Source organism: Manis pentadactyla, chromosome 4 (assembly GCF_030020395.1).
Source record: "Manis pentadactyla isolate mManPen7 chromosome 4, mManPen7.hap1, whole genome shotgun sequence".
Lineage (NCBI taxonomy): Eukaryota > Metazoa > Chordata > Mammalia > Pholidota > Manidae > Manis > Manis pentadactyla.
In genome coordinates, this window is record NC_080022.1 from 27,090,622 (window position 1) to 27,118,399 (window position 27,778).

Here is a 27,778-nt window from a genome sequence, read left to right on the forward strand (position 1 = left end):
AAACAAATTCATGTTATTTTTTAAAATAACAACAAAATCTAGCAAAAGACATCAGCTCTATCACAGAATTACTTGAGTTTTAGTCATTTGAGTCAAATCATTAACATTAATTAATTTTTTAGCTAAAAGGAAGGACAGGAGAGAAAAGCAAAGCTGCCAGTTCACTAAGAAATGAGAAAGAACTTTTCAAATTAAATTGGGCAGAACACTAAATGGGAGGTATGATGAGAGATGTGCCATTTCTGATCAAGGAGGTATGATGAGAGATGTGCCATTCTGATCAAGAGAAACTGAAGAAAAGCCAAACAGATTAAGAAGAGAGAAATGAATCTAATGCAACCAGCTAGGAAACGGCCCTTCCTGCCTAAATGCTAAACTGAAGAATCCTTTCAAATCACAAAGCAATCCTTCTTCATGAAAGGACCAACCAAATTTTAGTTCCCCGAGCTATTTCAGACTACTCTACTCCAAGGTAAAACAGGCTTTCACCATGGTGCTTTCCAAACACAGCAACAGTGAACGGCTTTCCAGTTCACCTACGCAAAGAGCCATCCATCACTGATGACATCTAGATCCTTTCAACTTCCCTTCTGAGGAAAGATAAGGGGGGAAAAAAAAACCACACCTCAAAGTTCTGGTCACCTAAGTGAAAAAAGGGAAACCAGTCTATCACAATTCTAATGCCATAAGCTTCTACAGGATGCTTATTTAAAAATCAAAATTTGCATTAATTGTATACAGTTGCTATTAAGTTTCAAAAGACCTATCTGTTAAAGTTTAGTCCATTTTCACAACCAAGCTATAAGAGAAAGTATTAATCCAAATACTGTTACAGCTAAAAATAGCTCTCCTACCGGAAAGTCACCTGCTCAAAAATGATCCAGTCATCAAGGGCTTTATAATATTTAAAGGCAAATAGATGGCAAATGATTAAGCCATGTACTTTAAAAAAAAAACTGTAACTAGGGGGTTACACTGTTGCATATAATATACTCAATCTCCACTTTGCTTTTTCTCCCACCACCTTATGACTAAAAGACTCTGAAGAATGCTGTCAGCAAGAGCACGCCTCCAAGCCCCAGCTGGAAGGAACCCACACCTCTCTATGTAACACTGTCTTTGTACTTCAAAAAGCACAGGTATCAAATGATAACATAAACTTTGGCCTATACATAAAAGTGGTTCTAAAAAGAGAGAATCTTTTTTTCTGAAGAGAAAAGCACCTAGGTATGTCACAAATCCCTGTATTAATGGAGCAATTCTCTGGATGGCCCACTTGTCCATGTTATTAAGAACCTGCAGTTGATTGCCGTCTCTGCCTGCAGGGCTGATAAATTATTTGCATTCATTACAATCACACTAACCTTCTTTGGGAACCCACACAGTGAACCTTGAATCAGAGCCCTTCTTTGTTTTTCAGGAAAGTTTAAAAAATTTTTTTGCTGGTGGTTTTGTTGTTTCTAAAGAGAAGGTCATTTAGAGGGCTGCAGCAGAGATATATAAATTAAATAAAATAGCAGTAAGCTTACGAGGAAATAAGGAAAAAATCTAGCAAATCATGAAGTGTTATTTCAGCAGATATTGCCAACAGAGGAAAAGTTTACGTCAATTTATCCATTAAAAATCTCTTTCTGGAATATTATGTAAGTGTCATTAAAAAAAAAAAAAACTGCAGTGGGCTGAACTGGGACATGTGAGGACTCAGTACAACCAAGCTGCAGATACTTAAATATCTAGAACCACTTTTTTGCTTATAGCAAATAAAATGCAGAGCTACAGATGCTTTCTCATCTGTGTGTAAATGAAAGCAAAACTGTGTGAGTAGTTAGTATTCTTAGAATTTTTGAAAGCTAGTTTATTTAAATCAAATCCAATCTGTATCTATACAGAAATAATTTTCTTAGGGCTCTTATTCTCTAGACTTTACAGAGACTCTTCCCTCTACCCCTCCCTCTGAAATAAAGAAGTGAAAAGAGCTCTCTGCAGGTTAAAAACCACTGCAAATGAATCTGGGAGAAATAAGTTCAAAGAGATTAGAATATCACTTGACTCATGAGCCTGCTACAGAACAGGGTTCGGCTCTTCTCTGCTCCATTCTTTATGCTCCCATAGCACATCTTGGAATTACATCATGCTTCCTTATTGTGGATAAAATTAAGGTTCCTGTGGCCAGAATTCTCACCTGGCCCTAGTTGGCTAGCTCACTACACACATGTGGGCAATACGTTTTTATTGGCTCTATATAAAGAGCCCAGCCCAGTGCTCTGGGCAACACAGTGGAACGGCTGCAAGACTGCAGGAGAGCATAGCAGAGGCTGGAGTAGTGGTAACGCCAAGGACAGAGGCCCAAAGGACAGCTGTGCAGGCAAAGAGGCCCAGAGGCAGAGACCGGCTCACTGCAAGCAGACTCTCTCTGAGTGGATGGGATTTTAGTGACTGACCTGCCACCATGGAAATAAAGTTGGGTATAACCCTTTAACCCCAAGAACGTTCTACTGTCATTTCTGTGGTCACACTGAATCCACAGTGAACTGCCCGGGGCTGAAACCCACTGGCAAGACACTTATGTTTCTACATTTATCACAGCCTCCATAGTGTGAACTCTCTGATGGCAAGAACTGGGCTTTATTTAGCCAGGGACAGTGCTTGACCCAAGTTGTATATACCTATAATATATACATAACACCTAGATACTAATTATCATTAAGTGATTTGAAATAAACATCCTAGAGAAAGTATTAAAAATGCAATAAGCATATTTTAAGGAACTGAAGAACACATACAAAGAACCAAGGAACACAAATACCAGAAAGTGGAATCTAGTTAAAGTCATCGACATAACGCAGCACTGACATGCAGATCATTTCGTACTGTTTGGTTTATTTACTGCAGATGTGTGGGCTTTAGCAGACTTCACTTTTATGACATGTACTTGTATGTATCTTTCTCTACTGACAGAAATAAGAATCTGGGCAAAATGGTCAACATTCCTCATTACCATTATTACCTAGTAACAGACTCTCTTAAGCCACAGAGAAATTAGCCTTTCCTTATCCTCATCCATAAAATGGCAATATTTCTCTGCTGCTTCAAAAGTGACAATTCTGGACAGAGCAATAAAGATATCTAAATATGTGTGTGTGTGTCTGTCTGCCTGTCTCTCTCACACATGCACACTCTCTCTCTCCCTCCCACCCCCCCACAGACACACAGGAAACCCTTGGAAACACAGCATACACAAGGGCCTTCACTCTTTACCTCTTTCTCCCCAGACAGAGGCAGCCCTGCTGCCAAGGCAGCAACCCCCACGTGAAATCTGAAAGAGTGGAGGTGAAACAGCTCAATCAAACTGCTTAGGAAAGGAAAGGAAGCTATGCTTGTCAACGAAGACCTCCGCAGAAAGGCCAGAAAACTTTTACTTCTGCCTTGACCATCCAGGGCAAATAACCCTGCTTTGAGGTCTGCTTACCTGAGCTCAGAGGCCAAGCCTTCCTTTAACCTTTCACACAGGGGTAACATAAAAATTCACCCCATTATTTGAAAAGTTCATTGTGAGAAATGTCAGAGTGCAGTTTATAAGCACATTTTAGAGAGCAGAGCTGAGAGCAATTTTGCAAACCATGCATTTAGACTGATGAAGTAGAATGCACAGGTAAGAGAAGTCTGGCACTGCTTCAGCACATGGGGCTGTTTTGCTTCAGGGCAAAAGCCACAGACTGACCCAGCAGGATGCAGATTACTCAACTTTCTTAAATGGGATCTAGCTCTTTAGCTTAGCTCTCTACAAGGTCGCTTCATTTATTCTGATTAAGATTCACCAGCTCTACCCGACCCACTTCCATAAGCCTCCAGCTGACTTAGGTTGCCCTCAGTTAAGGACAATAAACACTGAACTATATCAAAAAAAAAAAAGAGGAGCCATTTCTTAATAGGCAGAATGGCAGTTGTTTTAAAATTTTTAAACTGAATCTGAAATCAGAGTACAGAAGTAAAACCAAATAAATATAACTCCCCATCTCCCTGGTCTGGTAATACTGGTTATTTCCCTTGTTATCTAAAAGTGAGAGCATCTATGAGCACACATTTATTTCAAACTCAAATGTGCTGCCAGATTAGAATCAAAGCATAATGTTAAGCCAGCTGGAAGAAAGACAGCATTCCTAAAAATCCTGTCCTTCCCTGGGAGAGTTTATTCACTGGGAACTGAGGTAGCTATACTGGGCACCCATCTTTAGGGGCAGAACCTGTAGCTGGTAGTTTCAGGTATGCCTTAGCCAGCCTTCCTCTCTGTTTTTGTTTCTCCTAGAACAGCATATCTGATGGTTAACACACCATTCGGGGACATTTCTAATTTCTTCTTACCTCGGGGCAATTTACAGTTTCTTTATGTGACTGACCAGAGAAGTTCAGGATTTATATAATTGGGTGCTTGCCTGAAGCTAAGCATTGGAACTGTTCACCAGAGAGCTTGAGTAACAAACCTGGTGCCAAAAAAAAACAAGAGCATTTTCATGCAGAAAAGATTTTCAGGAGCTGACTGGCTGGGTCTATCTAAAACCCATGACCTCACCACAGGACACACACTTTCAAATTGGGGGCAAGGCTTGCAATTGTACTTTTTTCAACTCTCCAGATGACTACCCTCACTGCTTATTCAGAGACGTGGGTTATTAGTGATGAAGAAAGTGGGCTGGATTGAAAGGAATGCTGGAGGCATATTGTACTGTAGACAGAGACTTCACCTACATAATCGTTAGCAGCAGGTTACTCTACTGATACCAGCTTGAGATATCAAATTGCCTAGTCTCCTCCATTCTTAGGATTCTGTAAGGAAGACTGGGTCTCTACTGTCATTGAATTACTGAGGCCTCAGCCTCTTTTAAGGGAATCTTGATACCAGTAACATCATCTCTCTCAAGAATAACTTCTGTTCCCTAGAAATGGCAAAGGAATCAATAGACTGCAAGTTCTATGAGGGGAGAGACCACATTTGTCTTATTCACCACTGAGTTTCTAACACCTAGGACAGCAAGCACCCAAAAAACATTTTATGAAGGATGGGACCAACTCTTCAAGCTACTAAGAAAACAAAGTCCAAACGTGCTGTTGAATCAGTCCTAGTCAAAACATGATCCTGACCAAAAGACAGAGCCAACCTGGCCTAGCACAAGGCCTTGTCAAGCACGAGCCCATTAGCAGTGCTGGGGGACGTGAACCAGGCTGAGGGCCGGGTGGGGTAGTGGCAGCAGAACAGAGAACACTCCAGGGGAAAGTATCCTTGGCTGAAGGAAGAAACAAGTAGCCAGTCATATTCCTTAGTGACAATTACAGTTATGGAAAATGCACAATACAGCTCGCCCCACCATGGGCTTCAACCAACCTGAGGCCTGTAAAACTCTATGAATGGAGGCCTACGTTTCCTGACAGTGAAGAAAGGCTAGCTGCCTGCAGTACACTTTTAAAAATGTGAGGATTGAGATAGCACTGGACAGAGGTTTTAAAAGCCAGCAGAGACCTAAACCTGTCACGCACTGGGTCACCCTGGAGTTACACAAGAATTTAAATAAACAGGATTTTGTTATAGTATAATGACTATTGGTAACATTTGCTGAATTGTTATTTATGCACCTGGGAGTAGGCTAAGCACTTTGTGTGGACATTTTATTTAATCTTCACAACAATCCTATGAAAGGTGCTGTCACTCCCATTTTGTAGATATGGAACCTGATGAAAGGTCGGTTTTGGCAACACCACCCATATAAGGTAACCAGGACTCAGGCTTGTCTGATTCCAGATTCCATGCTCCATGCTCACAGCCACTCTGCCTCCTGGCTCTTGCTCAGCTGATGAGTAGGTAGGTGGACAAGACCAATCCTTACAACTTCTCTCTAAAACATATCCAGTACTATCTGGACTCAAAAGTGACTAAAGGATCTTAACCACATGGACTGACTTTTTTTTTTTTTTTGGTATCATTAATCTACAATTACATGAAGAACATTATGTTTACTAGGCTCCCCCCTTCACCAAGTCCCCCCCACATACCCCTTCACAGTCACTGCACATGGACTGACTTTTAAAGAAGCTCTTGGATGAAGGATCAAGAGAGGCCTTCAAACCAAAAGCTATATATTTTGACCCAAGCTCTTCAATACTACTCACCTAAGAGAAGTTCAAACACTAACCACACACATAGTTCTCGATCATGTTCCTGCCAATTGCACACAGTGCCTTGAATTGGAAGCTGTTTCAATTAGTAAGATTTTTATGCCATCTCCAAAATAAGCCAAAAGGCTTTGCTTTGGTCTTGCAATTGTCATTTTGTTCTTATAAATTCCACCAGTATGTTATTTCCTCCCCTGAGGAATTCCTGAGGAGAGTCAATTTAGACAGCTTTTCAACTGAATTGGATTTAGTCTCATTATGCCATTTTCTTACCCTTCTTCTCTTTGTCACACAGTGTGACATTACGTTTCTGTCTGAAATATGTTTCTAAAGGGCAAAAAGAATCCATCAAAATTATACTATTCCAAGATAGACAGAAGGACTTAAGATAATTATCATTTACTGGAGAGTATTTAAACAAGATACAACTACTTCATTGCCTTGGGAGAGAGGCTAACTTTAGAGGTTTCTGATTGGTCTTACTTAGGTCAATTAAATTGTGATATAATAAGATCCCACAGATTTGCTCAATGCTACCTCAGTTTTAGAATCAAAAAGCTTGCACGGTTTGTGTTTAACAGCCAGAAGACTGTCTTTCCCCAGCTGCCATGTACTCAGGTCATTATCCTACAATCTGAGAAGACAGATTTAGGATTAATAATTTATTACCTTCTGTACTGCAATGTAGTTAAGAATATAGGACAGTTTGGCAGGAGAAAGTTCCTGCTGAAGTCTCATTACTATGAGATATATTCTATTAGTCATCCACCTTAAATTAGGTGCCCAGCAGATACAAGAGCAGGGATATAATGCCACCTAAGAAGTCTCCTGAAATTGCTTTTTTCCTAAAGATAAGACCAATGCATGTTCAAAATACATTATTCTCTTAAAAAAGATTCCACTTGGTCTGACTGGTCCAACAGAAACTATAGTCCTAAAAGTACAACCAGCATAGGGGCAAAGGAAAAGAGTGAGTTCAGGGGCCTTCTGTCTGCCAAGGGCAAATGCTAGCAGCTAAGAGAACAAAAAGAGAGTGGCAATCAGTGGGAAAAGACTTCTTGCTAAGCCAGGACCTACCTTTGTCCCATCTGCAGTCTCTGTGGGAGTTGAGGGTGATAATTAATCTCTCCCACCCAGAGTTTCAGGCTAATTAAAAAATCAAACATGGCAGTTAGAGGCAGATGATGATCAAAATATCATCTTTATAATAAGTGGTAAGTGACTGGAAACATAGCTTAGATGTGCAATCACAAATGGCCTTCTCATACTGTCCTACACTGACTTATAATTACACAGCTGGACAAATGCAGGGTGTCCCAGCATGGCCAGACCCGTTAGCACATGGCAGGGCAAGAACACATGTAAATCCTGAAGACTGGCCATTCCATACAACAGGATTCCTTCCCCAGCGCACCAGTCAGAAAAACCACTCTGATTCAGAAAAATTACACCAGAGAAAAGGTGTAAAAAAGAACATAAATTACCTTCCAAATATCATTCCTTCCAGGGAAGTGAAGTGGCCACTTAATGTCCAAGATTGAAAAACAGTAGGAAAGGATGACTCTCCTTAACACATATTTTCCAAGGCAGTGCTATTTACAACTTTATATTTGGTTAACACAACAAACCTTTATTGCTACCTACTATGTGCTAGATGCTAGGTCTGTAACTATGAGTAGAACAGTGTCATGAAGCAGCCACATAAACAAGCATAAACACACCTGCTCCCAGCCATGATGGAGTAACCAATCTGGCACCATAGTAACCAATCACCGTCTACTACAGATAACTATAAAACTGGACAGAATATACAAGACAACTGCATTTAGCCAGGATATAACTGGCGATGCAAGCCTGCAATCCCTGAGAGAAGGGAACTTGAAGCGAGCCCCACAATTGCCCAATTCTCTGTTACAGGACAACTTCCCAACCACGTAACAGAAAGCTGGGACCCACACAGAACAGAAAGATCTCACTGAGCCCAAGAAGCAAAAATCTGGGTTTGGCTAGAATCTGAGTGGTGAGGCACTGAAGAAGAAAGAGCTGTGACAAGAGGGGGCCCCAGAAGTCCACTGGGAGGGTCCACTACAAGGCTGAAGGCTGAGATGTGAAGTGCCAGGGCAAGACCACCAGAGGTTTATTAGAATAGTAGATGCTACAGGGCCAAGAGGGAAACAGAACCACTAGTGATCAAGCAGTGCTAGGAGCAGGAGGTAGGAGGAATTCTGACTCTACCAAAGCAAAGCAATCACATTAACACCACAGATGAGCAGAAAGAATAAAGGCCTCACCTGAGGAGTAAGGACCACACACTAGAGCAAGACCTACTCTGAACCTCTCCTCACAAGTCTAAAACCACACAGTATAATAGGGTATAATAAAAGAGAGGTATAGACACTAGGATAACATTCAAGACCAAGTGCAAACCAGGGGCCTCAGGGAAAGAATCAGAAAGGAGCTTACATTTCCCTGAATTAGAATACACCAGGCAGAATGGTCATGGCACATGCAGAGGAATGCAGCACTCTACAGTGATCTGAATGTGGAGGAAGAGAAGGAGTACACAATGACTCAGGGATTTCTACCTCAGAATATGAGTGGAGGGGGTCTTTTGCATGTCATAGGGAACACAAGAAGGGGGTAAAAAGTCACGGGCTCAGTATTGCTATATTAAGTTAGAGGTAGTTGTGAGAAATCAGGTTAGAGATATGTGATGTACAGATGGCAATGTGGTCTGGAGTCCAGGAGAGAAGTGATGAACAGTTACAGATTTGGGGGTAGAGAGCACATTGGTTACAATTACAGGGAAGAAGAGATTGCCCAGGGAGAACCCACAAGAGTGAGACAAGAAAGAGTAGAAACAGAATCCTGAAAAATGAAACATTTAGGGAATAAGCTGAAAAGGGATAAGGGCAGCATAATTAGGAAGTGCAATGCATCAGCTGAAAAGGAAACAAAGAAAAGCATGGTACAACTTAGGGAGGGCACTGGGGACAGGGTTTCAAGAAGTACTCAAAGGTGCCAGATGCAGCAGAGCTGTTACATAAGGCAAAAAGGAAAAGTGTCCAGCTGGGGAGGTCATTGGTTAACTTGGCTAAAGCCAAGGTTTGGGTAGAAGCCAGACCTCACAGGATTCACAGGAAGACAGAGGTGGAAAATGCAGACAGCAAATGTGGTCTGCTCTTGCAGAAAGCTTCACTGACTGGGAAGAGTAAGTCAGAGACCTGGCTAGAGATCCTTCACAAATAACAAAAAATATCTGTTGAATGAGTAATTTTTAAAATGAACAATTGGATGGTCTGTACCCTTCTGGTCATTTCATCAGGCCTTGTTTCTTACAGTGTTTCAGTCTGTCTATCTGCAAACTGGATATGTATTAGGCCCAAACCAAGCCCCACTTCCTCCATGAAGCCATTACCGATTCCCTAGTTTTTCTGTCAATAACCTCCTCTAGTATAATCAAAAAGGCAGACAGTTACAAGTGTTGGTGAGGACATGGAGAAACTGGAACCCTCATACGTTGCCGGTGGAAATGTAAAATTGTACAGCTGCTGTAGAAAACAAAAAGTTAAGCCAAGAGTTATGATATAATCCAGCCATTCCATTCCTAGGTATATAAACAAAATGTGTCATAGCCACACAATGGAATATTATTCAGCCATAAAAATGAATGAGGTACTAATATATCATGCTATAGCATGAATGAACCTTGAAAATATTGTGCTAAGAAGCCAGGACATAAAAGGCCACATACTGTATGAACCCATTTACATGCAATGTCCAGAATAGGTAAATCCATAGAGTCAGAATGTAGGGTGGTGGTTTCCAAAGCCAGGGGAAGGGAAGAATAGGGAGTGACTGCTAATGGGTATGGGTGTCTTTTCTAGGGGGAGAGGGAGTGAGGACAATGTTTTGGAATTAGCGGTATTATATCTCATTGAAAAAAACAATTATCTCCTCAAATTTCTTACTACAGAACTCCTAAATTCTACCCATCTATTTAGTACTGTATCTACTGATTCATATTGAGTGAAATTACTCTCAGTGAGAGAAAAGAGGTTCCTTGAAGATGTAATGCTTCATCAATTTTCTCCTGGACTATTTCATTAGCTTCCTGATAGATATCCTTACCTTTAATCCTGACCTCTTTCCCCTTTCCTTCTTCCTCTCACTCTCTCATCATCATTATCATTCTTAGATACTCCAGCAAAAATGACCTGGAAAATTTACCAGTATTACTTTTCTGCTTAAAATGTTCAATAGCTCCCAACTCCCTAAAGCAATGATCGCCAAACACTTTTGTGCCTTTGCTCTTGCGTTCCTGTTGCCTCGGAATACCCTTTGAGTCCTTCAATTTCAACTTTCAAAATTCTGTTTAGCAATCAGCTTCTCTGGAGAGAATTCCTCAGTTCTACCCCTTTACCTCTAAGCAGAATGCTACTTCTCCAGTTCCAGGAGCACTCTGGGCATTGCATCCCTCTATCTTTTAACTTACAAATCAGACTATTTATACCTTTACCACCCTCATTCACCTGGGAGTTCTTTCAGGGCAGAAACTGTTATTCTCATCTTTATTACCCTCATGCCTAGCCTAGACAAGACTTCTAGTAAGTTTTCAAAACCTGATTCTGAATTGAATACATTTTCTCTGCATTCAAAGTACTTATTAACTAACTGTGTAATCTACTTCCCAGAAGCAAGGGAACAGCAGTTAAAAGTTTTCATAGCCAACTGTTAGCTTTAGGCCTGCATTAGCCTCTGTCACTCTCCTTGATTAAGGTTTCCCAGGCTGGTTCAGGCCCTCTCATCTCCCACATACATGCACACATAACTCTTCAGAAACACATTCTTTATTTAGATACATTAATATACTTGTGAATATTTTAATCAGACCTTGCTGCTCTCAAAGGCATTGTGTCTCCTTATGGTGCCTTCACATACCTGTGCTCCGACTGTGTTCATTTTAAGCTTTAACTCTCAAAGGATAGATTGCATTGATTTCAAAATTTAATTCTCAAAGGACAATTCCCTTATTGCTAATTTATTAACTTACTTAGCCAACAAATATTTTTACTGTGCCCCTACTATGTGCCAAGCTCTCAGCACTTGTACACAATACCTAGCATGAGCAAAACAGACAAAATATCTGCCTTAAAAAGCTGACAAACTATTGCAGGAATTTCCAAATTCTTGGAGTCACTTCCTATTTGTCTCCAGATACTGATAATTCCCAGGTTCAAAATTCTATTTTGTAAGCCATTTAACAATGACATTAAAAGAAAAAGAGTGATTCGATGGCCCACAAAGAAAGCACAAAGCCTCTTTCATCAAATTGTAATCACTTAGAATTAAATCAGCAATTAAATGCTGGAAAAATAGCTAAGAAATTCTCATTATTTGGGATTAATCAACACACTTCTAAATAACACATGAATCTATCTGGAACTAAGTGAAAATAAAATACAACTTATCAAAGTCTGTGGGATTCAGGGAAAGCAGTATTTAGAGTGATGTTGATGGCACTGAATGAATAACTTAGAAAAGAAGATCTAAAAATTAATAATCGAAGCTTCTGATTTAGGAAACCAGAGAAAGAAGAGTAATGTAAGTCTAAAGCAAGCAGAGCAAAAGAAATAACAAAAATTAGAGCAGAAATCAGTGAAATTGAAAACAGGAAATCAATAGAGAAAAATCAATGAAACCAAAAGGTGGTTCTATGAAAACATCAGGAAAATCGACAAGCCTCTAGCCAAGCCAGCTAAGAAGAAAAGAGAGAAGACATAAATTATTAATACCAGAAATGAAAGAAGGGTCATTACTGTCACATGTATATTAAAAGGATAATGAAATATTGTGAACAACTCTAAAAAAAATTGTAATCACTGCTTTCTAGCAGTGGGCTTCAGCACTGAACCCAAAAGCTGATATAAAAAATAAGCCAACTACACGTAAGTCAGTGATTGCCTGGGAGTCTACCGGAGGTGCAGCAAACTGCTAAGTGATAAACAGGAGTGGGGATAACTGGAGAGCCGCCTTATTTTGGTACATTTTCCAGGAATAATCCATATAATCCATGAGCTAAATGACAACAGCAAACAGTCAAGAATATACTTTATAGAGGAAAATGTTAAGAGCTTGGTTAAAAGCTGAACAGACTCATGAAAAGATAACTATGACTCAGGCTACCAACAGGTTTTTGCTGCTACTGTTTTGTTGTTGCTTTTTAAGGTTATTTTTCCACCTTATAAAAAAAGCTATAGGTGTACACTGAAAAAAAGATCTGGAAAAACACAGAGAAATGTAAAGAGGTAGTAATTCCACTACTCAAAAACACATCAACATTGATTTATATATCTTGTTCCAGACTTTGTTATAGAAAAGTATTTTTTTTCTTTTCACAAAATTGGCACCACGGTGAACATACAATTATATATTCTGCTTTTATCACTTAACATTAGGAGCATTTGCCATGTACTTTTTCTTTTAAAATGTGAATTTTGAGTTGGATAATATTCTACCACGTGGATTTGCCGTAATTTCAATACACTCCATTGTTGGGCAGGTTGTAGCAATGTTTCACAACACAAAGTAAAAGAGTGTTGATGAATGCTCTCATTCACAACCATTTAGGAATACCCCTGAGATGAATTCCTAAAAGGAGAACTACTACTAGGTCAAAGGGTATGAACTTTTTAAAGATCTTGATATTTATGCCAAAAAGTTCTCCATTCAAACTCCTCAGCACAACATGAGGGTAGTTCCATCACCCCTTCACAGCACTAAACATTTTTATTTTGATCATCATCAATATAACAGGTTAAAAAGGATTTCTCATTTTAACTTGCAGTTCTTTGGTTAGTAATGAGAATGAACATTTTTTTTAATGCTTATAAATCACTTTATAATTTATTTATGGTACTGCTTATGTCTTTTATTCATTTTTTCTATTAGAATATTTTTTAATTAATGTGAAAATGCTCTGATAAATTAAAATATGTAACAAATCTGTCATATGTTGCTTGCATGTTCCCTTAGTTTGAATACAAATGATTTTTGGTTCTTACATGGTAAAAGCTCCAAACTTTCCTAATATGGAACTGGTACAATCTAATCCCCACCAGAACCATTACTAACAATATCACCTTTGCATCTTTATACTCAATCTGCTCACTGTGGTGCTATTTTTAAGCACTACATACTAAGGACAAGCCCAATTAGCCCACAGTAATGTTTAATGAAGGGTTAGATTGGAAAATACAGAAACACTCAAAAGCTTCTTTCTCCCCTGTACTTTCTTTTTTTTTTTTCTCCCCTGTACTTTCAATCCCTCAAATAACAAAGCTGCTCATCATGGGTCAGGGAAAATATTGTCTTTGGTCCTCTAAAAGATCATCGATAGTTGGAAGGCAGAGTAGAAGCAAAAGAGCATGAGCTCTGGAGCTGACAAACCTGGGTTTAGATTCCTGGCCCTGTCATGTTCATGCTGTGTGACCTTGGTCAAGTCATTTTGCCTCTCAGGGCCTCAATTTCATTATCTATAAAATGAGAATAAAACTACCTGTTTTAGGGTTATCATGAGGACTAAGTGAGATGAAATACAAAATGTTTATAACCTGAGGTCTAGTATACAGTAGATGGACTTCAAAAATGATTTTCCTACTCTAATGGTGCTAAATCAGTTACTTACTTAATTCAAATGATCTTACATAAAATGTTGCCATGAACTAGATGTCCCAGCAAAGCATCGTCTGGGTGAAAAACATTTAGGTCAGCTTTCTGTCAACTGCAATTTCCACTGCTGTAATTATGCAATCATCAAACATCACTGCCAGACAACAAAAACTCCACAGCTGATGTCACTAAATGGCTAAATACAGTAATTACTTGATTCTCTAGATTATGACACCCAATTCCTTTAGGAAAGCAACAGAAATCTTTGTAATTACAGATGCAAAAGGCTGATTGGTTATCCCAGACAGTGGTCTCTACAACACAAGGCTTTTGATCACTTCTCAGATTGGCAGCCTACTCAGAAGTCTTTTCCAAATTGCTGTTTTCTCACATTCCATACTCTGAAAGGAATACTGTCTACAAAAGAACTGAAAGAAGACAGAAAAAACGCATATTCTTTGAAATTTAGCCTTCTTGGCACTTTTTCCTGGCAAGAGGTTCTAGCCTGGTGCAATAATCTCTAGGAGGAGAGTATACTTTATTAAATCTGTCTGCATAACCCCTTCCTATAGGAAAAGCAAGGAACATATTCTCCCTGTACGTGTAGATTCCTTTAGGAAAGGGAGGGAGGTATCATTTACAAAGCACGGATGTTCAGAGTGCTGTACCATACACTTTAATTATATTATCTCTCAAATCAAGTTACGAGCTAGGTCTTATCCTTCCTTACAGACAATAGAGCATTTGTTCAAGGTTTTATAGTTAATTGGAAACATCCAGCTCCAGGACCGAGTTGTGTTCAACTTTCAAAGCTTTTTCTTTTCATTACACCTTCACTGAATCTCAAAATGACCAATTTTCCCTTATGAGAAAGAACCCAATTTTTGGTTCCAAAACAAAACAGACAAGTAAAAATTAATAAACTAAGTATCAATCAGAAGGATGACCATTTCTGTCAATTAGCAGATGCTTTTCTTCCTCTTACTAGTCTTTAAAATGAACTAAACGGCTCTCACAGATTTCCCTTTTCATCTCAGATCTATAAAGAAAATGATACCTGTTGACAACCACAGAGCGCTGAAGCAGACGCAAGTATAAAATAGGTACAGGCTTTTCAACAATTTCATGAATGACTGCCAGCAAAATCCTAGTACCATCCAGGAAGTAGGGTTTGGCTTGACTCCCGGCCTCTTCTCCATGGCCTTCCAGACAGGAGGAACCCGTCCTCTAGAAAGGCAGAAAGAGAAAAAATTATATGCCAAGCAATTAATAATTGATTCCTGGAAATGTGGAATGCTAGAGAATGTGACAGATTAGGGGAAATGAAATTTCAGTTTGTCTTTCACTGCTCATACCTGCCCATAAATTTTAAGCCAGAGCTTTGACATAGCCTGTAATTATCTGGATAGAAACATAGCAAGGGATATGAAATGAATCCACTATAAAACTGAAACACTTTATATTCCATTATTTTCTAATCTAACAGAAAGTCACTGATGTGGAAGAATGATGGAAAGAGCCCCAGCCTGAAAAAAACATCTGAGTTTCAGTTCTGCTACTAACAGTTTTGTGACTTTGACCAAACACACTTTCTTACCTATGAAGAGAAGAGTTTGGACTATCAAAGGTAAACTAACCTGAGCATTTTGTCTACCTGTGTTTTAAAATATTTTAATGTGGTTGTCTTCAGGGAGGGCACGCACTCTTCAGTTTATTATTGTCCCTACCACATTATCTTAAAAATCCATCCAATTTACTCTTCAATGTCACTTCTTTGTCCCTAGAATCATTTGCAATTCCTGACTTCAACTCATATATACATTCAACAAATATTTGCACAGACCCTGTGATGTAATATGCATCATGCTGGCTAGAATCTAGGTACTGGATGATTTAAGTCCCTTCCAGAAGGAAACATGATTTCAATCAGTTTCTTCTCTTATGCAACTTCCCCATATTGTATAAAGTATTACATAAATCTTGGCAACATTATGTGGGTTGACTGAATTCTGAAAAAATAATTTAAAAATCTTCTGTCCTAAATGTTCACCTATCCTCCACATCTGGCAAACGGCACAAACTAACAATCCCATCCTTGGCCAGCATATGGGGAAACTGGTATTGCATGAGTTGAATACCAAAACTGACTACTACCCAGAAACAGAAACACACACACGGGTAAACTGAGGCACGGGCCACCCAACAGAAGGCTTTCACTGAGCCTTAAGTATCTGAAGACTTATTTCTCATTCACTTCCATCCATTCCTATTTGCAGTTGTTTTGTAGTTGTGTGCTAGGGAGCACGGGCCAGAAAGGAGGTGTGTTGGCCAGAGACATGCTTAAGAGATTATGAAATGGAGCCTAAGTTAGAAAGTACATTCAGCAACTTCTCCAGCTTCCCTAGATGGAACAGGTGAGTGTTCATGTGTATGTGTGTGTGTATGGATTTTTACTCAACACATTTCTGCCTACCACAAAAGGATTTTAAATTCAAGGTGACTCAACAGCTGTCATCAATAGCATGACAGGTGGGCGATAGAAGCATAAAAGAAATGAATAGGTTTTGAAAAAGGGAGCAATAAACACCATTGGATTAGCAAGTGGATTAGAAGTGCAATGTCTTACAAACCATGCATAAAAGAAAGGCAGAGCTATTTTCACATGAACTCCCAACCAGTTATTCCTCTGAAACCTACAATTGCCTAAGGGCACAAATCACTGCTAGGGTCCAGTCAAATGCTTGCTGACCAGCGGCAGGAACAACACCACATCACCAAGATCCAAGTGGTTTGTTACAGAATCAAAGGGTAACAGCCCAAGGAGAGAACACACACCCCCACAAAACTTGACAAATGAAAATCTAGAAAAGCTTGCAATAGTTCTGGCACTTAGGGCGTTACAAGTACACCCGAAATAAAAGCACTCTCTGTTGCAGCAGCTGTTCAGACAGAGCAGGGGGTAATGTTTACTTAATACTTCAGGTTGATGGGGGATGTATCATAGTTCAGTCTGTCAGCTACATACGTGGAACTCCATTTATGTACACAGCGATAAGATATGTTTGAACAACGACAGAGCACGTCTCAAACAGCCTATTCAGCTGGTATGAGTAATCAACAATAAAGCTCTAAAAAAAAGAAGTCTCAGATATTTGGGAAAGTTACAGAACAGACTGCCATGAATAGCTTTGCTTATATTTGCAGACATTGTTTTCCAAATAGCTGGAAAAATGAACAGATTGTTCTGGGAGGTCGTCTTTCCAATTTGTTCCAATAGCTTGCAGTCTATTAATTACAGAAAGCACGAGGAGAGTCAGCTAAAGCACTTCATTAACTGCATCTTTTGTCGGTTGACTCAACTACCAAGAGATGAGAGAAGGCAAAGCTTTCCTGGGATCCCGCCAGAGGTCTTCTCTTCTGACTTCATTTCCCCTTTGTGGTTACTGCTGCCACCACAGGACCCCTCTATGGGACCTAATTTTCCAAGTCCGGAAGAAGACAGGTTTCCCATCATAATTTACACATCGTGCTCAACCCCGCCCCCCTTAATCTGCATCAATTTTCTATCTTGGTTGGGGAAACCAAACACCATTGACAGCAACTAGAGGGAGGCTGCAGAGGCCGAGGGAGGAAGAGCAGCAGCGCCTGGTGCCCCGTTTTTCTGACCGTCGGGGATATCGGGGAGAGAGGGAGCTGCATAACCAGGCATGGGCCAGAAGGAAGGGGGAGGTGGTTCAGCCTGGACTCGAGCTCCGCACCTGCAAAGCTAGAAGCAGCTGGCTGCCCTAGCCAGGCCAGGAGCGCCACCTCCGGGTCCGAACACCAGGCCGGCACCCCTTCAGAAATCCCGTCCCGCTTGCCCCTCCCCGGAGCTCGTAGTCCTCGGCCTAGCAGCCAGCCGCCCCCGGCCACCTACCGGGGCTCAGAGCCACACAGGGGGGCCCCGGCTCTCGGCGGCCTCCGCCTCCTCCCGGTCCATGGGGTCGGGGCCCCAACCTTCGCTCCCCTCACGCTGAGGAGGAGGAAGAGGAAGAAAGCAGTGCGGGTTCCCCACCCGGACAGCACCCTCTCGCCTCAGCGTCCCCGGACTGCGACAGCGGCCGGAAGCGCCGCCTCCGCCCTCCTCCCCGGGCTCAACCCGGAAACACACTCCTCACGCTACCTAGCCTTCTACTCCCCGGAAACTCAATTCCAGCCGCGAGGCCGAGGGGGAGGAGGGGCAGTACTAGGGGTAGAGCTACACACGAGCAAAGGAACCTGAGCCCCCAGGCTGTCGCCTCCCGTTCTCCAAAGTCTCTCTGCACCTTCGCTGCTCCGCCAGAGCCCCCAGCCCCCGACTCGGGCAATACCCACAAGCAAGATGGCGGCAAAGGTAGCGCTCCCTACGGCTTAGCGCCCAGCCGTGCCATTGGCCAGAGCCTGGAGTGAACCCGCCGCGGATTGGCCGCGAGCGCTGCGGGGGTGGGGGTGGAGCTGCAGCCGCTAGGAGCCCGAGTGGGCAACGCGGCGTGAGCAGCCGCCCCAGGCTCCCGGAGAATCGCGCTGGGAGAAGACTTCGCCGCTCGGGGCCGCAGCCTGGTGAGCTCAGCCCCCTTCAGGCCCTCCCATACATCCCAGCCGGGGCCTCTCCGAGCTGGCGCTGATCGATGCCGACACACCCCGGGGACCCTATCGCGATTCCATCGCGCCATATCGCGACATCGTCGTGCCCTGTCGAGACTCCATTTTGTCACAGCCCTTTCAATATATAGCTTTTTAAAAAATTTTTTTGCCCCTTCATCGTTCGGGGCTGTCCCATGTCGTGATTTTGCCGTGATCTCTCCGTGACATCACCGCGCCATCGTGAAGTGTGATCTCATCGCCGCCCTGTCGTGACTTCATCAATGTCGTGTTGTGACCTGGCTGCGGCGGGACAGGTGGTGACCGCCAGGAACCCTCCTCCCCTTCTCATCTCCCCGTCTCAGCAGCCCCACTTCGATTATCCGGCTTTTGGATTCTCCGTTGTCCTGGGAGCTACTCGGGACCCCTTCTTGCTTCTCCAGCCCCTGCGGGCGTGTACAGGCTGTAGCAGGCGGGAAGGGCGAGGAGAGGGAGTGCGATGGGTTAATGCCGCTGCAGCTTCTGCCCGAGGGAGGGACAGGAGAGGAGGCAAGTAGCCTGCGGGGGCGACTCAGAGCCCTGGCTGGAGGGGTGGGGTCCCCAGAGGGGCCTCCAAGCCTACTCTGATCAGCGCCCTGCAGCCTCACTTCTGCTGAAGCTTGTCTTCTGCCTCTTCAGAGGAAGGGAGGAGAAAGGAAACCTAGGATGCCCTTTTCCCTTATGTCAGCCTGAGTCCGGATAATCGAACTTGACCCATGTATGTCTCCATTCCTCCCTGTATGTCCTCACTGCTCCCTCCTTGTTTGCCTGGTGGAGAGAGATAAAACCATGTCTCTGGTGCCAGGGGGCAGCTGAGCATTGGGGTCAACCCTGTTGCCCCACCAAGAGGTTGGTGGGGAGAGATGTCCAGCTGAGTAGCAGGATGCATGGTCCCTCTTTCCCGCTTTCTGGAGGTGACCTTGGACCAGGGTCCCTTCTTCATCCCTAAGGATTTGAGAGTTCAGACCCTTCAGGGGGCTCTGCCAAGAAAGGTCAGTCCTGAGGAGCCCATCCCTCCTGATCCTCCCCTCCCTCTCTGTACTAATCCCTCCCTCCCTCCATCCTCCATTCCCACCCCACCCCCACCCTTCCTCTGCAGAGGGATGCTCAGTCCCTCTTGTGTTCACAGTTGGGCAAGGCGGGCATCATGGCCTCGGATTGCGAGCCAGCTCTGAACCAGGCAGAGGGCCGGAACCCCACCCTGGAGCGCTACCTGGGAGCCCTCCGTGAGGCCAAGAATGACAGCGAGCAGTTTGCAGCCCTGCTGCTAGTAAGGAACTGACTGAAAATCGGGAGTTGGGAAGAGCTGGGTGGTTGGGCCCCCTAGGAATGGGGTCAGCAAGTGGAAGAGCCAAGTGGTTGGGCCCCCCAGGAATGGGGTCAGCAAGTCTCTGGGGATGTATAGGTGCTGCTAGCAAGCCTGCAGGCTCCACAGAAGGCCCACGATGCCTACCTTTGGACTCTTCTTTGCTCCTCTGAGTATGGGGCAAAGAGGATAATGAGGGTGCAGGCTTGTGGCTCTAGGAGCCTTGGAGGAGGCTGCCTGGGTCTGCTCTCTGGGGCGTCCCAGAGCAGATGGGAGCTGACTCATAGGATAACAGCAGCAGGTAGTAACTAGTGCAGAGTATTGAGGGCTGGGAATGATTGTTCTGGGGGTGGAGAGAGTGGCAGGACTGGAAGTGATTGGGAAGGGGTCCCAGGGGATGGCTGGGATGGTTATAGGGAGGTTGAGGGTGGGTGGGGACCTGCTGCAGGGCTTAGCCCTGTCAGAGGAACCTAAGCTGGGGACAGCAGAGCAGGAGCTGCAGTGCTGGGAAGGGGGGTTGGTGTGTGGGGGGTGAAGAGAGGAGGGAGTACAGCCGCTGCTTGTTTGCCATGGCAACAGGGAGAAGGCTCTGGAGTCAAGGGCTCACACTGCAGCAGAGGAGGTGTTTAGGGGAAATGTAAGGGGAAATGTTTTGACAGCAGAGAGGCGAGACACGGGAGCCATTTCCCCTGAGAAGGTGGCGGGAATGGATCAGAGACTTCTCTGGAGGGAGCCATTGGGGAGGGACCCTAAATCCTTGGAGGATTTTAAGCACTGAGCTCTAAGCCCCTTTTGCCTCAGGTTGTGGGCATCTAGATTAGACAAGAGGGAGAACTTCCTGACTGCCCAGGTGATGAAACAGCAGAATGAGTAGGTGAGGAAGACTGGACCTCCCTGCCATGGAGATAATCATAGATGAGGGATCCCAGGGATCACACCTCTCTGTCTCTGGGGAGAAGCAACTAGATGAATGACTTCTGGGAGGCTTCCTAACCCTAGAGGGAATCCTGTTATGTAACCTAATCCTGCTAATGGTCATTGCCTGTGGTGCAGGGGACAGTCTTCACCACCTCTTCCTTTCGTCCTCTGATAGCACCTACCCCCCCACTTAGGTGACCAAGGCAGTCAAAGCAGGTGACATTGATGCCAAAACTCGGCGGCGGATCTTCGATGCTGTAGGCTTCACCTTCCCCAATCGTCTCCTGACCACCAAGGAGGCGCCAGACGGCTGCCCTGACCACGTTCTTCGGGCCCTGGGTGTGGCCCTGCTGGCCTGCTTCTGCAGTGACCCTGAACTGGCCGCCCACCCCCAGGTCCTGAACAAGATTCCCATTCTTAGCACCTTCCTCACAGCCCGGGGGGACCCTGACGATGCTGCCCGCCGTTCCATGATTGATGACACCTACCAGTGCCTGACGGCTGTGGCAGGCACACCCCGTGGGCCCCGCCACCTCATTGCTGGTGGCACTGTGTCTGCCCTGTGTCAGGCATATCTTGGGCACGGCTATGGCTTTGACCAGGCCCTGGCACTCCTGGTGGGGCTACTGGCTGCTGCTGAGACACAGTGCTGGAAGGAGGCAGAGCCTGACCTGCTGGCCGTGTTGCGGGGCCTCAGTGAAGATTTCCAGAAAGCCGAGGATGCCAGCAAGTTCGAGCTCTGCCAGCTTCTGCCCCTCTTTCTGCCCCCGACAACTGTGCCCTCTGAATGCCTCCGGGATCTGCAGGCCGGGTTGGCACGCATCTTGGGCAGCAAGCTGAGCTCCTGGCAGCGCAACCCAGCACTGAAGCTGGCCGCCCGCCTGGCGCACGCCTGTGGCTCTGACTGGATCCCGGCAGGCAGCTCCGGGAGCAAGTTCCTGGCCCTGCTGGTGAATCTGGCATGCGTGGAGGTACGGCTGGCTCTCGAGGAGACAGGCACAGAGGTAAAAGAAGATGTTGTGACTGCCTGCTATGCCCTCATGGAGTTGGGGATCCAGGAATGCACCCGCTGTGAGCAGTCACTGCTAAAGGAGCCACAGAAGGTGCAGCTCGTGAGCATCATGAAGGAGGCCATCGGGGCTGTCATCTACTACCTGCAGCAGGTGAGGGAGCCTGGTGGGGGGGTACCCAGAAGGCAAGGGAAAGGGGGAAGTGAAACCCCTGCACCCCAGTGTAACATGGAGACAATGAAAATGCATGCTGAGCACTGATCTGTGCACTCCAGGGAGTAGTGTGTGGCCGAGCTTCCCTCTCCTTCCCTCCCTGAGCTGCCACACCAGCACCATACCACACACCATATGTGCACGCACATCACAGTACACACACGCGCGCACACAACACAGTAACCTCCCACTCACAACCCTCCCCCCAGTACAGACACACACAAATCGAAGCAGTCTGTTCTACTTGGTCTTTGGCATTGTTTTACACACATACACACAAAAGCTTGTAATGTTGCGAGGAAAAGGAGCAGGACTGCCTGGTTCCTGGCCTCTGCAGAGGTTCAGCTAACACCAACCAGGTCCAGGCTGCTGTGGAGGGAGTGTCTACTTAGCTTTGGACTTGTGGGTTTCTGTCTAGCCTTGAGATACTTGAAAGTTGGGGGCCAGGGAGATACAAGTTGAGTCCCAGCAAGTGTGGGGGCATATGTCTTCTGAAGTCCAGTTTGCTCAGCAGACTTGCCCTGAGGGCCTACTCCATGCCAGGGCCCCTGTTGGATGTGTCCCTACCCTGTGCCAGGTGCTGGGTACAGAGGGCCTGCCTTTGAAAGGCTCATGGGCCAGAGTTCCCTTCTAGTCGTGTCATTACTAGGCTGGCTAGCATGCTGTACAGGCAGGGGAGGGTCTGTGGTCCTGCTCCATCTCAAGGGGGTTTTATGGCAACAGGTAGGGCCAGAGAAGCAGAAGGAGCCTTTTGTGTTTGCTTCTGTGCGGATCTTGGGCGCCTGGCTGGCTGAGGAGACCTCATCCCTGCGCAAGGAAGTCTGCCAGCTGCTGCCCTTCCTCGTCCGCTATGCCAAGGCCCTCTACGAGGAGGCCGAGGAGGCCAATGACCTCTCCCAGCAGGTGGCCACCCTGGCCATCTCCCCCACTACCCCGGGGCCCACCTGGCCAGGGGATGCTCTCCGGTGAGTTTATAGCTAAAGCCTGTCCAGTCAGACTGTTCTTAAAAAAAAAAGCATAACGGGGACTCCTCCCCTCCCCCCAAACTGGGCTGTGCTGGGCTTCCTGAGTGGGGCATGAGATTTCCTTTAGGATTATTTCTGTTTGTTCTGGGGGGCTTATTCCCACAGGACTCCTGTGCTGTTAAATCTCCCTTGCCAACCGCAGATTTCTCTGTGAAGAGAGAACTCAGGCTTATGAGCATCTACTACATGCCATTTTGCCGTGCCCTTTACCAGAATGATCTCATTTGCTCTGCAAGCAGATCTATGACATAAGTCTCATCTGTGTCTTCAGGATGAGGAAACTAAGACTCAAGGAGGTTAAAATAACTTACCCTCACTCACACTGTGTGGCAGAGCCCAAGTTTGAGCCTAGGCCTGTGCAACTCCAAAGGTGGTGCTTTTTCTGTGATACCTATGAGGGATGTGTTCTCCCCTACTTCTATTTCTCTTAGATGGGGTGCCCCTTAAAAGGGAAGCTTTGTGCCTTCATCTCTCTCCACCCCTCACATATCTGTCCTTTTCACACTTCCAGGCTCCTTCTGCCCGGCTGGTGCCACCTGACGGTCGAAGATGGACCCCGGGAGATCCTGATCAAGGAGGGAGCCCCCTCACTTCTATGCAAGTATTTCCTTCAGCAGTGGGAACTCACATCCCCTGGCCATGACACCTCAGTGCTGCCTGACAGCGTGGAGATCGGCCTGCAGACCTGCTGCCACATCTTCCTCAACCTTGTGGTCACCGCACCGGGGCTGATCAAGTGAGGCCTGGGAGGAGGTCGGAGAAAGCAAGGGGGGCTGCTCACACTTGCCTCAGATCCTAGTCTCCTGCTTTGCTTCCTGTGCCCATGGGTTCCTCTTTGTGTTTGAATGAAAGGGTCCCAGAATAGACAGAGCCACCCCACACAAGGATTTGGAACCCAGGGAATGTCTGCCTGCTCCAGCCATAACCCTGTCTCTGCTCTCCATATGCCATGAATGAGACCCAAAGTTAACTCTTCGCCCTGCTGCTTAATTTCTTGCCAAACCCTAGCCTGGTGGAGCTGGGAGCCCAGGATCCCTAGTTTACCCAGGGCTTGGTCTAGCTCATGTAACCCTACCACCCCATCTTTTCTTCCCTTTCTCCCCAGGCGAGATGCCTGCTTCACATCTCTTATGAACACCCTGATGACATCGCTGCCCGCCCTAGTACAGCAGCATGGGAGGCTGCTCCTGGCTGCCAATGTGGCCACCCTGGGCCTCCTCATGGCCCGGCTCCTCAGCACCTCTCCAGGTAAGCCCCAGGGACGCAGCCCTAACAGAAGGGGGCAGGGAACCTGGGTGCACCTGCTGTATTCTGGACATAGTCACCATTTTCAGAAAATGGTTTTACAGAATATTCCAGCCAAGAGGAAGTCTCTGAAGTATATCTCCAACCCCCACTCCACCCTACCCTTCTTCCCAAAGTGATAACACTCTCTTCCTTCTGAAGACTTTTAAGGCAAGGTCTGGTGGGTGTAAGTACAGGCCTGCTCAGAGGCACAGCATAGGCCCCTGGAATTCCAAGCAACCCAAGGAATCTGAATCCAGTATTTTCAAGGTGGAGCCGCCCCCACCCAGGCCTTGAGTCAGAAACCTGACTTATCTCCATTGAGGTTTTTCTCTGCTCAGCACTTCACCTCCCTTGTGACAGGCTTCAGTGCTCCGCGCTCCTCTGCACATACCTTCTCCCCAGCCTGGCCTCGCTCTGGCTGTGTGCAGGGGGAGGGGCATCCCCTCCAGCCCTCTGTGTCTCCCACTTTGGCCGTGGGAGTCTGCTTGGGTCCCTCTGTCCCCGCCTGTTCCCTGCGCCCCATCTGTCAGGTTGGAGTTGCTGAGCAGACGCCTGAGAACAGGGTGTAACGAGCCCATACCTCAGCTGCCTCGGTGTTCCCTGTGCTGGGATCCCACAGGGTATCCAGCAGTGGCAAGGGGAGCCAGTCCCAGTGAGCTAGGAGCCCTCCCTGCACTCTGGCCCTCATGCTCCCTCAGTCCTACTACAGCCCCTGAGTAGAGCCCCGGTGCTGTTCATGTACAAATGCCACCAAGTTAGACTAAGAGCCTCCCAGAAAGGGTCTGCAGGTTAGGGCCAAGAGGTGATCCCCTGCACAGCAGGTCGGCAAAGCCCTGGTCCCCTGCACCTCGTCCTCTCTGGCGCCCTCTTCTGGCCCAGTAATCACATTGGCTCAGCCTCCTGAGCCTGCTGAGCTGGAGAGCCAGCAGCTGCTCCCCTTACTGCTCTGGCTACAGGAAGGTCTGACCACAAGGTTGTATACACCAAAAGTATGACATTTAATTCTCAGAACAGAGTTCTGAGAATAGCATTTTGGCCCCGTTTTAATAGTGAAGAAACGAGACCAGAAAAGTGAATTACCCAAGGTCACATGGTGAAGTCAGAGGTAGGGTTTAGGCCCAGGTAGACAGACCCCAGGCTGTGCTTCAGTTCCCTGAGTTTGTCCACACAGGAGAGGAAAGTTGAGGGTTTGGCAAAGAAGCTGGCTCATCTGGTTCATGTCCCCACTCCCGCCTTCCCTTCCAGCTCTTCAGGGAACACCGGCATCCCGAGGTTTCTTCGCAGCCGCCATCCTCTTCCTGTCACAGTCGCACGTGGCCCGGGCCACACCTGGCTCAGACCAGGCAGTGCTGGCCCTATCCCCTGAATATGAGGGCATCTGGGCCGATCTGCAGGAGCTCTGGTTCCTGGGCATGCAGGCCTTCACCGGCTGCGTGCCACTGCTGCCCTGGCTGGCCCCAGCTGCCCTGCGTTCCCGCTGGCCGCAGGAGCTGCTTCAGCTGCTAGGCAGCGTCAGCCCCAACTCCGTCAAGCCTGAAATGGTCGCTGCCTATCAGGGTGTCCTGGTGGAGTTGGCACGGGCCAACCGGCTGTGCCGGGAGGCCATGAGGCTGCAGGCAGGAGAGGAGACGGCCAGCCACTACCGCATGGCCGCCCTGGAGCAGTGCCTGTCAGAGCCCTGAAGGGGTGTCCACTGGGGACAGATCCAGGGGCGGGCAGCGAGGAAAGGAGGGAGGAGGCATCTTCCCTGAAACCCCCAAACTGGACCCCCCTTCCCCAAGCTCTCCCTGCAATGTCCCAGCTTTCTGGCTTTTCCAAGGGCAAGGGCATAGTGCCCACCCCTCAAGTGTAAGGAACTGCATCCCGCCTTCCAGGTCCCATGGGGACAGGGGTCGGCTTGAAAATCAACATGGCTGTCCCTGCCAGGCCAGGGAAGGTTGGAGCAGCCCCCAGGGAGGGGGAGTACTAGGTGTTATTGTGCCCTAATCTGGCTCCCCAGCAGGAGGGAGGCCCAGGGTGGGACAGGGCTGGCAGGAGCTGGCTGCCTCAGCCCATGTGCCCTGCCGGCCAGGGCGTGGGCTCCCGTTGGCTGTGGTGCCCCTCTGGCCTCCCAGGTCCACGTCCTTTAAATTGGCCATTTGGCTTTTGCCCATGGCCCCTTGAGCAGAGAGCAGGCTCAGGCTGTTGACATCTCAGTTCTTCCTATCAACTTCAGTGACCCAGGATCTGATATGCCCCATCCTTCCAAGTAAACCTGGGGCAGACAGACCTGGGTGGGGGGACATCTCCTTCCACCTGAGCTTCCTTGAGGGGACCCAGGAGCCCTCAGGCCCTGGTCTCTAAAGCTTCTGTGTTGTTTTGTAGCAGAGTGACGATAGGGAACAGGGGAGGGTATTTATTTTTTGTCCGTCCATATCCTTTCTTGGACACCTCAGCATCTGATCCCTGTACCCCTGGTGCCATCTGGCCTGGTTAGAGCCAGGAAAAGGAGGGACATTTCCCCAGAATCTGCATGTTCCCCTAGTGATTGCAGCCCATCGCCATTGTGGTGCCTGGCTTTAACCCCCACCTATGCTTACGATTCCTTTCTGCAGAGAGACGCGACTGGCGGCTCTAGCAGAAACTACCTTTCTCATGAACCCAGGGGGCCCCCAATCTGATCCTTTGCTTCCTTTTCCCCCCTCCCCCAGTACGTTCTGTGATCACCAAGTTCAAAGCTTCACACATGTGGACACTCAATAAATGTTCACTGGTGACAAGATGGCCCTTGTGTGGTCTTTCCTGAACCTTCTATCCTGGTTTCCAGGAGCTCAAAAACTACCATTTGCTGAACACATGCCCTGCTAAGTACACTTCACAGGTGTAATCTCATACAGCCCGCCCAAGCATCCTATGAAACAGGTGTTACTGTGCCATTTTTACAGAAGAAACTTAGGCATGGGTAAGCGATTTACTCAAGGTATTGCAGCTGATAAGTGCCAGAGTCAAGACTCCACACAGGCCATCCAACTTCTCAGCCCACACCCTTCATTGCTAGAGCAGGGTTGCAAATTCAGATGTGGTCAGGCCCAGTGGGGGCTCTGGTGCTCTCGTATACAAATAAATTGCCGCCCCTCCATTTCAGCAGGTTGTTGCCAAGTGGCCCTGCCACATCCTCTAATTTTCGAAGAAAAGTTACAAGTCCTAATTTTTATGTGAAATCTGGTTTTTGAATGTTGATCATTTTTTAGAAAAAAATCAAATCACTACTGCCTCAACAGAACATTTGCAGGCAAACTGTGGCTTTTAAGCAACCAGCTGGTCACCTCTGCTCTTTTCCAAGAAAGAAGGCCGAGAGCTTTGGCAGAAGACTGGAGCCCATCACCCGCCACCTTACCAGGCCTGAGTCAAAGCTGCCAGGTTGGAGCCAGACTAGCTCCAGCCCATACTCCACAGACTCCCCTCAGCCTAGGCCCTCTAGCCTATAAGCATTCACTGAGCATGTCCTAAGTCCCCACCTGTGGTTGGCTATTGCAGAGACAGGGACATTTGTTGATTTATCAAAT

The 27,778-nt window shown here is 46.3% G+C and overlaps 2 protein-coding genes across 6 annotated transcripts in view; one reads left to right on the top strand and one right to left on the bottom strand.

Moving 5' to 3' along the window:
- Nucleotides 1-18,200, bottom strand: part of KIAA0319L (KIAA0319 like) — a 128,376-nt gene extending 110,176 nt beyond the window's left edge. Inside the window, exons 1-2 of one of the 3 annotated variants that reach the window (XM_036911933.2) lie at nt 18,082-18,200; nt 14,894-15,063 (exon numbers count right to left, since the gene is read on the bottom strand). In XM_036911933.2, coding sequence (XP_036767828.2) covers nt 14,894-15,035 — 142 coding nt within the window. In that variant the 5' untranslated portion in view covers nt 15,036-15,063; nt 18,082-18,200. Of the gene's footprint in view, nt 1-14,893; nt 15,064-17,752; nt 18,033-18,081 lie in introns of those variants that run through there. The other 2 variants (XM_036911932.2, XM_036911934.2) reach the window with 2 other exon arrangements.
- A 100-nt stretch (nt 18,201-18,300) lies between these two features.
- Nucleotides 18,301-26,994, top strand: NCDN (neurochondrin). 3 transcript variants are annotated; one of them, XM_036911939.2, is made up of 7 exons: nt 18,301-18,414; nt 19,604-19,744; nt 20,893-21,861; nt 22,645-22,886; nt 23,458-23,682; nt 24,052-24,194; nt 25,479-26,994. In XM_036911939.2, the coding sequence occupies exons 2-7, from the start codon at nt 19,622-19,624 to the stop codon at nt 25,913-25,915; spliced, it is 2,139 nt and encodes a 712-aa protein (XP_036767834.1). In that variant the 5' UTR covers nt 18,301-18,414; nt 19,604-19,621; the 3' UTR covers nt 25,916-26,994. The 3 variants fall into 3 exon arrangements, with proteins under 3 accessions (XP_036767834.1, XP_036767833.1, XP_036767831.2); XM_036911938.2 differs by having other exon boundaries at nt 18,365-18,752; XM_036911936.2 differs by lacking the exon at nt 18,301-18,414 and adding an exon at nt 19,312-19,466.
- Nucleotides 26,995-27,778: the final 784 nt, after the last annotated feature.

Excerpts from the sequence above, each read along its gene's own strand:
- NCDN (XM_036911936.2), top strand. The coding sequence starts at position 19,362 with ATGGTCCCTCTTTCCCGCTTTCTGGAGGTGACCTTGGACCAGGGTCCC. Across the intron at positions 19,745-20,892 it reads AGTTTGCAGCCCTGCTGCTA|GTGACCAAGGCAGTCAAAGC; the intron begins GTAAGGAACTGA and ends CCCCCCACTTAG. Across the intron at positions 24,195-25,478 it reads GCTCCTCAGCACCTCTCCAG|CTCTTCAGGGAACACCGGCA; the intron begins GTAAGCCCCAGG and ends CTTCCCTTCCAG.